Source organism: Mus musculus, chromosome 15 (assembly GCF_000001635.26).
Source record: "Mus musculus strain C57BL/6J chromosome 15, GRCm38.p6 C57BL/6J".
NCBI classification, from domain to species: Eukaryota; Metazoa; Chordata; class Mammalia; order Rodentia; family Muridae; genus Mus; species Mus musculus.
This window is the reverse complement of record NC_000081.6, coordinates 89,416,405-89,428,321: the sequence shown is the minus strand read 5'-3', so window position 1 is coordinate 89,428,321 and position 11,917 is coordinate 89,416,405. Positions and strand designations below refer to the sequence as shown.

At 52.8% G+C, this 11,917-nt stretch overlaps 2 protein-coding genes and 1 long non-coding RNA gene across 5 annotated transcripts in view; all 3 read left to right on the top strand.

The window, feature by feature from the left end:
* The window catches only part of Chkb (choline kinase beta), a 3,579-nt gene extending 1,606 nt beyond the window's left edge, over positions 1 to 1,973 (top strand). For all 3 annotated transcript variants that reach the window (NR_037154.1, NR_037153.1, NM_007692.6), the window contains 7 exons: positions 93 to 188; positions 307 to 365; positions 449 to 530; positions 653 to 761; positions 895 to 998; positions 1,430 to 1,511; positions 1,661 to 1,973. Coding sequence is in view for 1 of the 3 variants with exons in the window: in NM_007692.6 (NP_031718.1) it covers positions 93 to 188; positions 307 to 365; positions 449 to 530; positions 653 to 761; positions 895 to 998; positions 1,430 to 1,511; positions 1,661 to 1,732 (604 nt within the window). In the remaining 2 variants the exon portion in view is untranslated. The remainder of the gene's footprint in view (positions 1 to 92; positions 189 to 306; positions 366 to 448; positions 531 to 652; positions 762 to 894; positions 999 to 1,429; positions 1,512 to 1,660) is intronic.
* The window catches only part of Gm44502 (predicted readthrough transcript (NMD candidate), 44502), a 13,523-nt gene extending 1,606 nt beyond the window's left edge, over positions 1 to 11,917 (top strand). Inside the window, exons 4-27 of the long non-coding RNA NR_004843.2 lie at positions 93 to 188; positions 307 to 365; positions 449 to 530; positions 653 to 761; positions 895 to 998; positions 1,430 to 1,511; positions 1,661 to 1,834; positions 2,975 to 3,134; positions 3,466 to 3,605; positions 3,880 to 4,057; positions 4,281 to 4,382; positions 4,529 to 4,666; positions 4,753 to 4,830; positions 5,926 to 6,033; positions 6,782 to 6,977; positions 7,445 to 7,630; positions 8,129 to 8,234; positions 8,314 to 8,430; positions 8,967 to 9,131; positions 9,212 to 9,346; positions 9,438 to 9,590; positions 10,377 to 10,490; positions 11,085 to 11,177; positions 11,343 to 11,917. This is a non-coding gene — a long non-coding RNA (predicted readthrough transcript (NMD candidate), 44502). The remainder of the gene's footprint in view (positions 1 to 92; positions 189 to 306; positions 366 to 448; positions 531 to 652; positions 762 to 894; positions 999 to 1,429; positions 1,512 to 1,660; positions 1,835 to 2,974; positions 3,135 to 3,465; positions 3,606 to 3,879; positions 4,058 to 4,280; positions 4,383 to 4,528; positions 4,667 to 4,752; positions 4,831 to 5,925; positions 6,034 to 6,781; positions 6,978 to 7,444; positions 7,631 to 8,128; positions 8,235 to 8,313; positions 8,431 to 8,966; positions 9,132 to 9,211; positions 9,347 to 9,437; positions 9,591 to 10,376; positions 10,491 to 11,084; positions 11,178 to 11,342) is intronic.
* Cpt1b (carnitine palmitoyltransferase 1b, muscle) lies at positions 2,460 to 11,917 on the top strand. The gene is made up of 19 exons (NM_009948.2): positions 2,460 to 2,524; positions 2,975 to 3,134; positions 3,466 to 3,605; positions 3,880 to 4,057; positions 4,281 to 4,382; positions 4,529 to 4,666; positions 4,753 to 4,830; positions 5,926 to 6,033; positions 6,113 to 6,197; positions 6,782 to 6,977; positions 7,445 to 7,630; positions 8,129 to 8,234; positions 8,314 to 8,430; positions 8,967 to 9,131; positions 9,212 to 9,346; positions 9,438 to 9,590; positions 10,377 to 10,490; positions 11,085 to 11,177; positions 11,343 to 11,917. Exons 2-19 carry the CDS (start codon positions 2,994 to 2,996, stop codon positions 11,424 to 11,426), a joined length of 2,319 nt encoding a protein of 772 aa, NP_034078.2. The 5' UTR covers positions 2,460 to 2,524; positions 2,975 to 2,993; the 3' UTR covers positions 11,427 to 11,917.

Below are 11,917 nucleotides of genomic sequence, written 5' to 3'. Positions count from 1 at the left end.
AAAGCCCAGTGACAGGACAATTTGGCCTGAAGAGTCGATAGAAGGGGGTGGGGAGAGATAGACAGAATGTTTCCCGTTTGGGCGGCTTCCAGGTACCTGAAGCAGATCCAGGACTTGCCTTCCACCAGCCTTCCCCAGATGAACCTGGTAGAGATGTACAGCCTCAAGGACGAGATGAACAGCCTCAGGTGAAGGCGGATGACATAGTGGGCGGGTGGGTGGCACTGGCATTTATCAGTGTCCTCTCCAGGATTTGTTGAGGGCTAGTCACAAGGCCTTATAGCCTACGCCTCTCTACCTCTACAGGAAGTTACTAGACGATACCCCGTCACCAGTGGTCTTCTGCCACAATGACATCCAGGAAGGTAGGAGAATGTATGTGAGTCTTTGAGCCCACGCCGAAAGAGGGCAGCATGCCCTGAAGTGACCAAAATCCCCATTCCCCTAGGAAACATCTTGTTGCTTTCAGAGCCAGACAGTGATGATAACCTCATGTTGGTTGATTTTGAGTACAGTAGTTATAACTACAGGTAAGTGTGGGAGGACTGCCTCCTGTGGGTCCTGTTCCTACAGGGTCCTGGCAAAACAGGCCAGGCCCTTCACCTCCACAGCCCCGCTGCCCATGGACTGAATGTTTGCTCTATCCTCCCAGGGGCTTTGACATTGGGAATCATTTTTGTGAGTGGGTTTATGATTATACTTATGAAGAATGGCCTTTCTACAAAGCAAGACCCACGGACTACCCCACTAGAGAACAGCAGGTATATAGTCTGGAGGTTGGGAAGAGAAAAGCCTTCTGGCTTCCTGTTCTGTTTCATTCGAAAAGAGGAATAAAGGCTACAGAGGGTGATATTCCAATCTCCCCAGTCCCTGACTCTTGTCCATTGATCTCAGCTCCATTTTATTCGCCATTATCTGGCAGAGGTTCAGAAGGGTGAGATCCTCTCCGAAGAGGAACAGAAGAAACGGGAAGAAGAATTGCTGCTAGAGATCAGTCGGTGAGAAAGGAGGGGAAAGGGGAGGGGAAAACCCTTCAGAAGAAAAAAGGAGGCCAGGCAGTGGTGGTGCTTAATTCCAGCACTTGGGAGGCAGAGGCAGGCGGATTTCTGAGTTCAAGGCCAGCCTGGTCTACAGAGTGAGTTCCAGGACAGCCAGAGAAACCCTTTCTCAAACAAAACAACAAAACAAAACAAAACAAAACAAAACCAAAAACAAAAAAAAGGAAAAGAAAAAGGAGCCCTGCAGGTAAGGTGTCAGGGTAGAGGTAGAAGACCACACCAGAGACTGTCAGAGAGAGTCTCAGTCTGGACGGGGATTAGGGAACTGGCAGAGCCGTGGATATTTTGGAGGCTGGGCAGCCCGGGCTGGAAGCCAGGCAGTGTGAAATGGGCTCTTGAGCGCACCTCCTCTTCCCACCCTCGTTCCCTAGGTACTCCCTGGCATCTCACTTTTTCTGGGGTCTGTGGTCCACCCTGCAGGCTTCGATGTCCACTATAGAGTTCGGCTACTTGGTAAGTAAGCCCTACTGTGGGCATGTTGGGTGGGCGCTGCAGAGTTGCTCCGGTCACGTCCTCCAGGAAAGCTGGGCAGGCCCTGGTGGCTTTGGGCAGAATGCTGTTTTCCAGGCTTCTCACACTGCATTTCGGACTTCCTTCCTTAGGAGTATGCCCAATCTCGGTTCCAGTTCTACTTCCAGCAGAAGGGCCAGCTGACGAGTTCCCCATCATCCTGAGGATCCAACCCCACCTCAAGTTTCTCCTGGAGCCTCCGGGGCAGGACCTTGGAGGGAGGGGCAGAGAGCAGACGACCCCCAGAGACGGGGCTGTGCCTCAAAGTGAGACTGTTGTTGAAATAGCCGACCTCTGTAGCCTTTTCTTAGTACTTGCCCAAGGTGGGCATCTGAGAGCCCCCCGGGGCTATGTACTCAAATAAATGAACTTCACAAATATAAACTTAAACAAATACAGACTTAAGTGACATTCTGTTGAGTGCACTGGGCTTAAAAGTGGGAGGGGTCCATTCCGCTCATTGAGGTCTCCTATCCCATAATACTCCCTGGCTTCTGTTTAGAAGTAACAACTACTGAAGATTGGGCTCCTACACTAACAAAAGGGGGACTTGGGGAAGAGGGCTGGAGCAGCAGTGGTCCCTGAGGGCCACTGTCAACCTTGAGCCCTGGAATTAGGGAAAAGGCTGCTGAGCTGACTCCTGGTGACCTTTTCCCTACATTCAGCTATTTTTAGGACTGATGCAACCATGCTCACGTGAGACCCTCCATTCCCCAGTCCCAGACCTTCCAGCAACCTTGTGGGAAAACACTCTACCCACCCTCCCTAGGCGCTCCCCCAAAAGGAGGGTGTTCTGGTTTCCACCCCTATCTGTTTTCTCCACCCCAATTTGGGAGTGGGTGTCAAGTTCCCAGTGAGGACAGGGCGGGGCCTGGCAGGGGTGGCCAGGCCTGAAGGACGTGGGGACATGGGCCAGAGAGGCCAGACCCATACACCGACAGAAGCAAACCTGAGCTGTGAGTTGGGGACCAGCACAGGGAAGACAGCCGGACCCAGAGCCATTCCATCCCACAGCACTTCACCCTTACTCTCAGCCAAGCTATCCGGGCGAGGACAGTGCTGGGGCCACTCCCTTCCCTGGGCGTCTTTCCCAGACCCCCAAGCCGCCCTTCGCTGCCCTTGGGGCGCCTGGAGCCAGATTCCTGCACCATTGCTGATCGGCTTGCCCGGAACCCCACGAGGGTTCGGTGGCAGCGGCGGTTGGCCAGGCTTGGAAGGACCCAGCAGGGCGCGTAGCGTTGGGGCACGGGCGGGTTTGGGGGGGTGGTCGCATAGGGGACCGGGCAGGGGGTGGGGGAAGCGAGGACCAGATGGGGAGGTGGGGGGCGGAGGCTCAGCTAGAGGTGGCTGGGCGGGGGCGGGGCGGGGCTGGGCTGGGCACACTAAGCACCTTCTGGCCCTGTTAGGTGCTGAATAAACCCCAGGATGGCGGAAGCACACCAGGCAGTAGCTTTCCAGTTCACTGTGACCCCAGACGGGGTCGACTTCCGGCTTAGTCGGGAGGCTCTGAGACACATCTACCTGTCTGGAATCAACTCCTGGAAGAAACGCCTTATTCGAATCAAGGTGTGGGTTGATTCTCCGGGTGGTTCTCCGGGGCCTCTTTTTCCCAGCAGGTGCCTAGGCAGAAGCCAGCTGTCAGAAACTGTCTCATTGTCAGCATCTGTCTCTGCTTTGGGCAAGCAGTGCTGGTGGTTGTAGATAGCCTCTATCCAGTGGTGCAGACGGCAGAATAATGAAGACGAGGTGGGGAAATATAATGTAGGTGTACGCGTATGGAGGAAGAACACCACACCGTGAACGGATGAGGCAAAGACCAAGAGCCCTTCCTCAAGACTACCCAGGGGCCTAGTGATATTTTTCTACTCCAGTACGATGCTTTGTTTCTTCCCTACAGAATGGCATCCTTAGGGGTGTGTACCCTGGCAGCCCCACCAGCTGGCTGGTTGTTGTCATGGCAACAGTTGGTTCCAACTACTGCAAGGTGGACATCTCCATGGGACTGGTCGATTGCATCCAGAGATGCCTCCCGGAAAGGTAAGGGACCTGGAAGGCACAAGTTTCAGGAAGAAGAGCCAGGACAGTTCCCAAGGCCAGGAATCTTGTAGTGGACATTGGTGACCAAGGGTCTCTCTCACAGGGCTACCATCTCTCAGTTCCAAGGCAGTTTGTATTTGGTACACTCAGACCAGAGAGGTTCTTTTCCCATTTCTTCCCCGAGAGAGGGAGATCCCAGCCAACAACTGCAGTCAGAATTCCCTGAAGGGTAGCCTCAAAGGGATATCCTGAAGTCGTCCTCCTTCCCTAATAGGTATGGCCACTTTGGGACCCCACAGACAGAGGCACTTCTCAGCATGGTCATCTTCTCCACCGGAGTCTGGGCGACAGGCATTTTCTTCTTCCGACAAACCCTGAAGCTGCTGCTCTCCTACCACGGGTGGATGTTCGAGATGCACAGCAAGACCAGCCATGCCACCAAGATCTGGGCTGTGAGCAGAGCCACTGGGAGGGTTGCAGGCATCTGGTTTGAAATCATGGGGAATCTCACTTGGGGCTCTGAGCAGGAAGGAAGAGGAGGATTGGTCACTGGCGCTTGGCGCCTGGGTTTATCTTCAAGAAGCTGGGACGGTTCTGAAGGTCTCAGTTGTTTTCTAGTTTGTGTCCGTTCTTCCTGACGGCCCCCGACCCCAACGCTCTGCTCTGTACCTTCAGATCTGTGTCCGTCTCCTGTCCAGCCGGCGGCCCATGCTCTACAGCTTCCAAACGTCACTGCCTAAGCTTCCTGTCCCCAGCGTGCCAGCCACAATTCACCGGGTAAGAGTCCCCCAAATCCTGGATGTGGAGGACCAGTCCAAACTGATAAGGACTGGCTTGAGAAGAATAGGGGTCTGGTGGAGGAGAGGTGGTGAGAAGGTTAGGGTGGAGGTCGCCCCCTTCATGATAATTACTTGGCTGGATAGTACTTGGATTCTGTGCGGCCCTTATTGGATGATGAAGCATATTACCGCATGGAGACATTGGCCAAGGAATTCCAGGACAAGACTGCCCCCAGGCTGCAGAAATACCTGGTGCTCAAGTCATGGTGGGCAACTAACTATGTAAGTTGGTCGGGCTGGGCTTCTTCTTACCCACATGTTCTCGATCCACCCTCGTCAGCTCTAACCTCCGGCATGTCTATCCATAGGTGAGTGACTGGTGGGAAGAATATGTCTACCTCCGAAGCAGGAGCCCCCTCATGGTGAACAGCAACTATTATGCCATGGTAAGAACCAGAACCCTCTAGGGCTCCCGTGTGCCCAGCTCTGACCCCAAGCTCTGCAACAAGGATCCCAGAGCCTTTGCACCCATATCCATGGGTGAGCGGGGGTGGGGGGTGGGGGGAGGGGGACTATGGAGCGAGGCCTGAGAGAAAGAAATAATGCTGGAGGAGCCATCCGGAACCAGCCCAGGGGAGATGGGGATCCTGACAACAGGCAGAATTCTGATGCTGCCCTTGCGTTTCCCAGGCTAGCTACAGCACACCCCATGGCTCCCTAGCCCGTGGCCCCCTCTGAACTCTCAGGCACAGGTCCTTGACTCTCTTGTGGACACCACTTCTAGAGCTTCTTTAAAATGTGCTTTGCTTTTTTTGTCTCTTTGTGGAGTCAGACCACAGGGAGAATGCCAGCTTCTTGTGGTACTTAAGAAGTCCCTGTCTGCCTCACTTCACATGGCTGGTGTCCCCCACCATATATACCTGGGGACTGGTAGCTGATCTTCCTGCTGCCTGGAGCCAAGTCTCTCTTAGTGTCCAAAGCATACCCTATGACCCTACTAGCCTCCTGGAATTCCCCTCATCCATGAACTGTCTCTTCCTCTCCCCTCTCCCCTCTCCCCTCTCCCCTCTCCCCTCTCCCCTCTCCCCTCTCCCTGCTTACCAGCCCACCTACACCTGCTTCCTGGCCCTGGCATTCCCCTACACTGGGGCATAGAACCTTTACATGACCAAGGGCCTCTCCTCCCATTGATGACCGACTAGGCCATCCTCTGCTACATATCCAGCTGGAGCCATGAGTCCCACCATATGTACTCTGTCTTTCTAACAACTTACATCCTATCCAAACCAAAGATTTGTTCTCCTTGTTGTTTTGTGGTAGAACCCCTTTGAAGCAAAATATAAATGGGCAGTGAACAGCTCTGGTCGAAGCTGGAGCCTGTTAGTTTATGTTTCTGGAAGAGCACCCCATGTGATGTTGGTGGGAACATAGAGAGGGGATGCAACTCCTTGGGCCCCTGAAAAAATTTCCTTAAGCTAGTGAGACTCAGGTGACCCCCCCAGCCAGAGGTACCCAGCCTACTGACTCTGCTCCATCCATAGGATTTTGTGCTTATTAAGAACACAAATGTGCAAGCAGCCCGTCTAGGCAATGCCGTTCACGCCATGATCATGTATCGCCGCAAACTGGACCGTGAAGAGATCAAGCCGGTGAGTTACGTTGGGGCTGAGGGGTGGGGGGGTCAGGAAAAGAGGCCTGAACCTAAGCCACGCTGGGCCTTCCTCCCAGGTCATGGCACTGGGTATGGTGCCCATGTGCTCCTACCAGATGGAGAGGATGTTCAACACTACACGCATCCCAGGCAAAGAGACAGGTACTGGACTACAGCCAGGCACCCGTGAAGAGAAGGCACCCAGAACCCAAGATGAGGACATAATAGCCATGGCAGCTAGGTGCCCAACTGCTATTTGTCTCTAAGCACTCCAGTGTCTCAGGACCATGAATTTGTGAAAAGTAGTCAGTTTGCTAGAGATTCTAGATGGCCATTACTTACAGACAGGTGCTGATGCTGGGACACTCCCCCCACCCCGCAAAGGATTCAGAACAGTGGCTCTCCTTGTAGGGCCTCCAAGTGCCTAGGGACGGAGTCATGAATCAAGAGAAATGAGATGAGCTCTGCTGGCGTAGTGGAACTCAGGAGAAGAGAGCCCATCCCTTGTGGAGCCGGAGAAGAGGCAGGAGAGACTTACTGGGGCACAGGGACTGGCTTAGACAAAGGAAGGCCCAACCAAAACCAAACCAAACCAAACAAAACAAAAGAAACAAACAAAAAAAGCAAATCAGGGTCTGCAGGGAGCACCCATGGTGGGGAAGGTGGCCCCTTTCTGGGCTGGAGAGGGGAACTGGGTGTTCTCCGAGGCCCTGCCTCAGAGGCTTGCCGGCTTCTCTCTCTCCCAGACTTGCTACAGCACCTCTCAGAGAGCAGGCACGTGGCTGTCTACCACAAAGGTCGCTTCTTCAAGGTCTGGCTCTATGAGGGCTCGCGCCTGCTCAAGCCCCGAGACCTGGAGATGCAGTTCCAGAGAATCCTCGACGACCCTTCCCCACCTCAGCCTGGGGAGGAGAAGCTGGCAGCCCTCACCGCAGGAGGAAGGTACCCAGGCTCTGGAGGGAGGGTTTGTCCAGGCCCAGGTTTAAAAGGCTTCATGCAGAGGAAAAAAAAAAAAAAAGCTTCGTCCCACCTCCATCCTGGAACTGGGGGCCAGAGGTGTAACCAAGGCTAGGCACATAATACATAGTGAAGGGCACTGGTGGTAAGTAAGGGCAGAGGACATCTTTCAGGGTACCCAAGTGGTCTCACCTCATCTTGTGGTCCCACATTCAGCCTGATCCTAAGAGGTACAATTTATATATATATATATATATATATACTTTTATATATATATATATATATATATATATACTTTTATATATATATATATATATATATATATATATACACACACACATACATATATATATACATACATACATACATATACATATACATATACATATACATATACATATACATATATATATATAATCAGTTTTACTGCTTTCCTGACCTTGTATCCCCAGGGTAGAGTGGGCAGAGGCACGTCAGACCTTCTTCAGCTCTGGCAAGAACAAGATGTCTCTGGACGCCATCGAACGTGCTGCTTTCTTTGTGACCCTGGATGAAGATTCTCATTGCTACAACCCTGACGATGAGACCAGTCTTAGCCTCTACGGCAAAGCCTTGCTCCATGGCAACTGCTATAACAGGTAAGTGCCCTAGACTCACACGGGTCCGTGGTTAAAGTTTAGTGATGGCAATTATAGGCTAGTGGTTAGGGTCAGGAGATTAAGAGAAAAGTCAGGTTCAGAGCTAATGGGTAGGTAGCATTATTCGGAGGTAGGGTGGTAATAGTTAAGACTGGACGTTGAAGGTTAAGAATAGAGATTGGGGGCTGGAGAGATGGCTCAGCAGGTTAAGAACACTGATTGCTCTTCCAGAGGATCTGGGTTCAATTCCCAGCAACCACATGGTGGCTCACAACCATCATAATGAGATCTGATGCCCTCTTCTGGGGTGTCTGAAGACAGCGACAGTGGACTTAGATATAATAAATAAATAAGTCTTTTTAAAAAAAGAACAATAGAAGTTGAGGTTAAGTTCTGGGTTAGTCCTTGAAATTGGATCATGAGTGTTAGCCGTATAGGGGTAGGGCAGCGGGCTGAAGAGCTGTGCTAATTTGGGTCTATCCTGATCTACTCCTGCAGGTGGTTTGACAAATCTTTCACCCTTATCTCCTGCAAGAATGGCCTGTTAGGCCTCAACACCGAACACTCGTGGGCAGACGCGCCCATCATTGGGCACCTCTGGGAGGTAAAGTCCCGGACAGGGCCCCTCCGGTGCAGGTACCTGTGACAAAGCTTGTTTCTCGAGTTCGGTTTTATCCCTGCAGTTTGTCCTGGGCACTGATACCTTTCACCTGGGCTACACGGAGACAGGACACTGTGTGGGTGAGCCAAACACCACGTTGCCACCCCCTCAGCGGCTGCCGTGGGACATTCCCGAGCAGGTATACAGGCTAGAAATGGGCGGGTTGGGTCTCACCCTCAGGATGAAGGGACGAGAGCTTCTCGGGGTGCCACATGGGCCACAGGGAAAGCAGAGACCCCAGGGTTGTCTGGTTAGAGAGAGAGACTGAGATCCGTGGCTCATAGTGCATGATCAATAGTGCCTCCCTCCTCTCCGCCACGCTCCGTCCTCCCAAGCTGCCATTTGTCTGTCCATGTAGCTGTCCAGCAGCTGGGTACCTGAAAGGGAGGCTGGAAATGGAAAAGAACAGGGGGAACAAGAGAAGGATGAAGCCAAGACAAAGTTTCTGATCAAGGCTCAGAGTTTAATTTTCAGCACCGTGTTTATATAGGGAAAGCCCACAGACCCAACCCATCCTTTGTCCCAGTTCATCCATGGCTGCTGGACCGCTACATGCCCTGGAGCTATTGGGCTGACTCTACCTTTCTTCATGGCCTAAACCTTACACCTTCTTAGATCTAGAGGCCTCCTTGGGGGACTTTGCCCTCGACTGACCCCTCCCCCATGTCTTGGCAGTGCCGGGAAGCCATCGAGAACTCGTACCAAGTAGCCAAGGCACTGGCCGATGACGTGGAGCTCTACTGCTTCCAGTTCTTACCCTTTGGCAAAGGTCTTATCAAGAAGTGTAGGACCAGCCCCGACGCTTTTGTGCAGATTGCCCTACAGCTGGCTCATTTCCGGGTAGGAGCCTCTGGGGGCTGCTGAGTGTGCAGGGCATCTTCAGGGTCGACCTGCCTGATTCACCCCGCTGTGTACCCCAGGACAAAGGCAAGTTCTGCCTGACTTACGAGGCCTCGATGACAAGAATGTTCCGAGAGGGGCGGACTGAGACTGTGCGTTCCTGTACCAACGAGTCCGCAGCCTTTGTGCAGGCCATGATGAAGGGGTCCCATAAGGTGAGCCCCACACACCTAGTTCCTCTTCCTCTTCCACCCCTGTTTACTTCAAGGGCCGAGGCCCCTTTACCTCTCTGCTTCTGATCTCCAGAAACAAGACCTCCAAGATCTCTTCCGGAAAGCCTCCGAAAAGCACCAAAACATGTACCGCCTAGCCATGACAGGGGCTGGGATCGACCGGCACCTCTTCTGCCTTTACATCGTCTCCAAGTACTTAGGAGTTAGCTCTCCTTTCCTGGCTGAGGTCAGTGAAGTCATTGGGTGTGACCTCTGTCCCCTTGCCTTTAGGCCCAGACCAAGGCCTTCTTGCGATAGGGCTCTGTGGGATTAATGTTCTTATGAGGAAAAGACGACAAACGTGTGTTCTGCCAGATGGTGACAGTGCTTGTGAGAAGAACGAAAACAGGCTAAGGCCAAGGAGGGGCAAGTTAGATGGGACTCAGGAAGCCTGGGAGAACTTGTACAGATGCTGGGGTTTTCAAATCAACCATAGAGGCCTAAGGAACAGCAGTAGTTAAACCCTGTGCCACGCCTGTCTATTTCTGTGCTCTCAAGTAGTGCCTTTTGTATTTTGGTTTTGTTTGTTCGTTTGTTTGTTTGTTTGTTGGGTTGGTTGGTTGGTTGGTTGGTTGGTTAGTTGGTTTTTGAGACAGGGTTTCTCTGTGTAGCTGTGGCTGTCCTGGAACTCACTCTGTAAACCAGGTTGGCCTCGAACTCAGAGACCCCACCTCTTCCTACCAAGCTCTGGGACTTATAGGTGTGTGCCACCCGCAGCCAGTTTGTGTTTTGTATCGTCTTGTTGGTTTATTTAAGACAGAGTTTGGTTCTGTAGTTTTGGCTGGGCCGGAATTCAGGCTGACCTTGAACACACACATGATCCTCCTACCTCTGCCTCCTGAGTATTGGGATCAGAGGCACTTGCCACCATGCCTGGCTGAGAGTGCCGATATCAAAGGAGTTCTCCATCACTACCAGGAGGATGGGCACGCAGAGTGCCCCATGTCTGACAGGCTCCACCTTCCTGTTACAGGTACTTTCTGAACCCTGGAGCCTCTCCACCAGCCAGATCCCCCAGTTCCAGATCTGCATGTTTGACCCAAAACAGTATCCCAATCATCTGGGTGCTGGAGGTGGCTTTGGTCCCGTGAGTCCCCCAGGGGGGTGGCGGTTGGCAGCACTGGGACCCTGGAGTTTCAGTTTGGGGGTGCAGGGCCTCCACCAGCACCAGGTTACACGGGAACGAGCATTTTATTTAGAATGTAAAAACAGTCGGGTACGAGGACCCATCCATTCTGTGTGCCTTGCCAGGGAGGCTTTGCCGTGACCAATGCTCACTTCCAGGGGACAAGCAAACGCACTGGCCTCTCAGAAGTGTCTTCACCTGAGTGGAGCAGTTCCTCCACCACAGAACATCCCCATGAGCTACACTGTCAGAAGGCCAGAGACTGTTCCAGAGAGGGCTGGTGGGGGGGGGGGGGGTCTCTAGTGTGAGCCCCTGAGGAGATGTGAGTCCTAGACTCAAACACAGTGGGCAGCGCAGCATCTTTCAGATGAAGTAGAAGTCCCAGTCTTGGAACCAAAGACGCAGTCCTTTGGTTTGCCTACTATTTCCTAGATTAAGGGAGAGAGGGTGCTGATCTCAAGAATGCAGTAACCCACGCGGGACCTCTTCCTGTGAGTCTGTGGGAAGAGAACTGCATCAGGCCAGCTCTGGGTCTCATTTACTTCCTGTCCTCAGGTGGCGGATGATGGCTACGGGGTCTCTTACATGATCGCAGGAGAAAACACCATGTTCTTCCACATCTCCAGCAAATACTCAAGTTCAGAGACGGTGAGTCTCCCCCTCACCCCCGTCCCCAGAAGTGCCATCTGGGGTCACCCGGAAGCATGCTCCATCTCCGGTGGGGAGGAGTCTGCTTGTGGGGCCCAGTGAGTACGGAAGGGTGGGGGTGGGGAGGCTGTTCTGAAAGCGTGTCTAAGCCCTCAGTTCCCACAGAACGCCCAGCGCTTTGGGAACCACATCCGCCAAGCACTGTTGGACATCGCCGAACTTTTCAAAATTTCCAAGACAGACAGCTGAGGAAAAGAGATACCCCAGCTGCCCTCTGGTCCCCACCTGGTGGAAGAAGAGGCCTGTGGCCAGCTCACAGGCATAAGGGGTGGCGTGCACACACGCCCAGTTCGGAGAACAGCTCTTGAGGCAGTGCTCCCCGGAGGAGGCAGTGCTCCCTGGGCAGATACTGCTCCTCTAGGGCCCCCGCTGGAGGTGGGATTGGAGCAGCAGGGGAATTTTGATTTTTTTTTTTTTTTTTTGGCTTGGTAGATGTTAATAAAAATAAGGCTGTATAATTCTTACTTGGCTGTTAGGTGCCTATGTTTTTGTTAGAGAACGATAAGGCCCTTTCCTGCCCCAGCTCAGCCTAGGATGGAGGCGATGGAAGGGGTCGGAGAATGTTCATAATGGGCTTCTTACCTGCTTTGAAATGGGTGCTCTTCTTGAATAATGCGGACTTGGAGAGCGCTGTCCAACCTCTCATGTGCACTTGGAATAAATTCTTACTTTAGAACCTT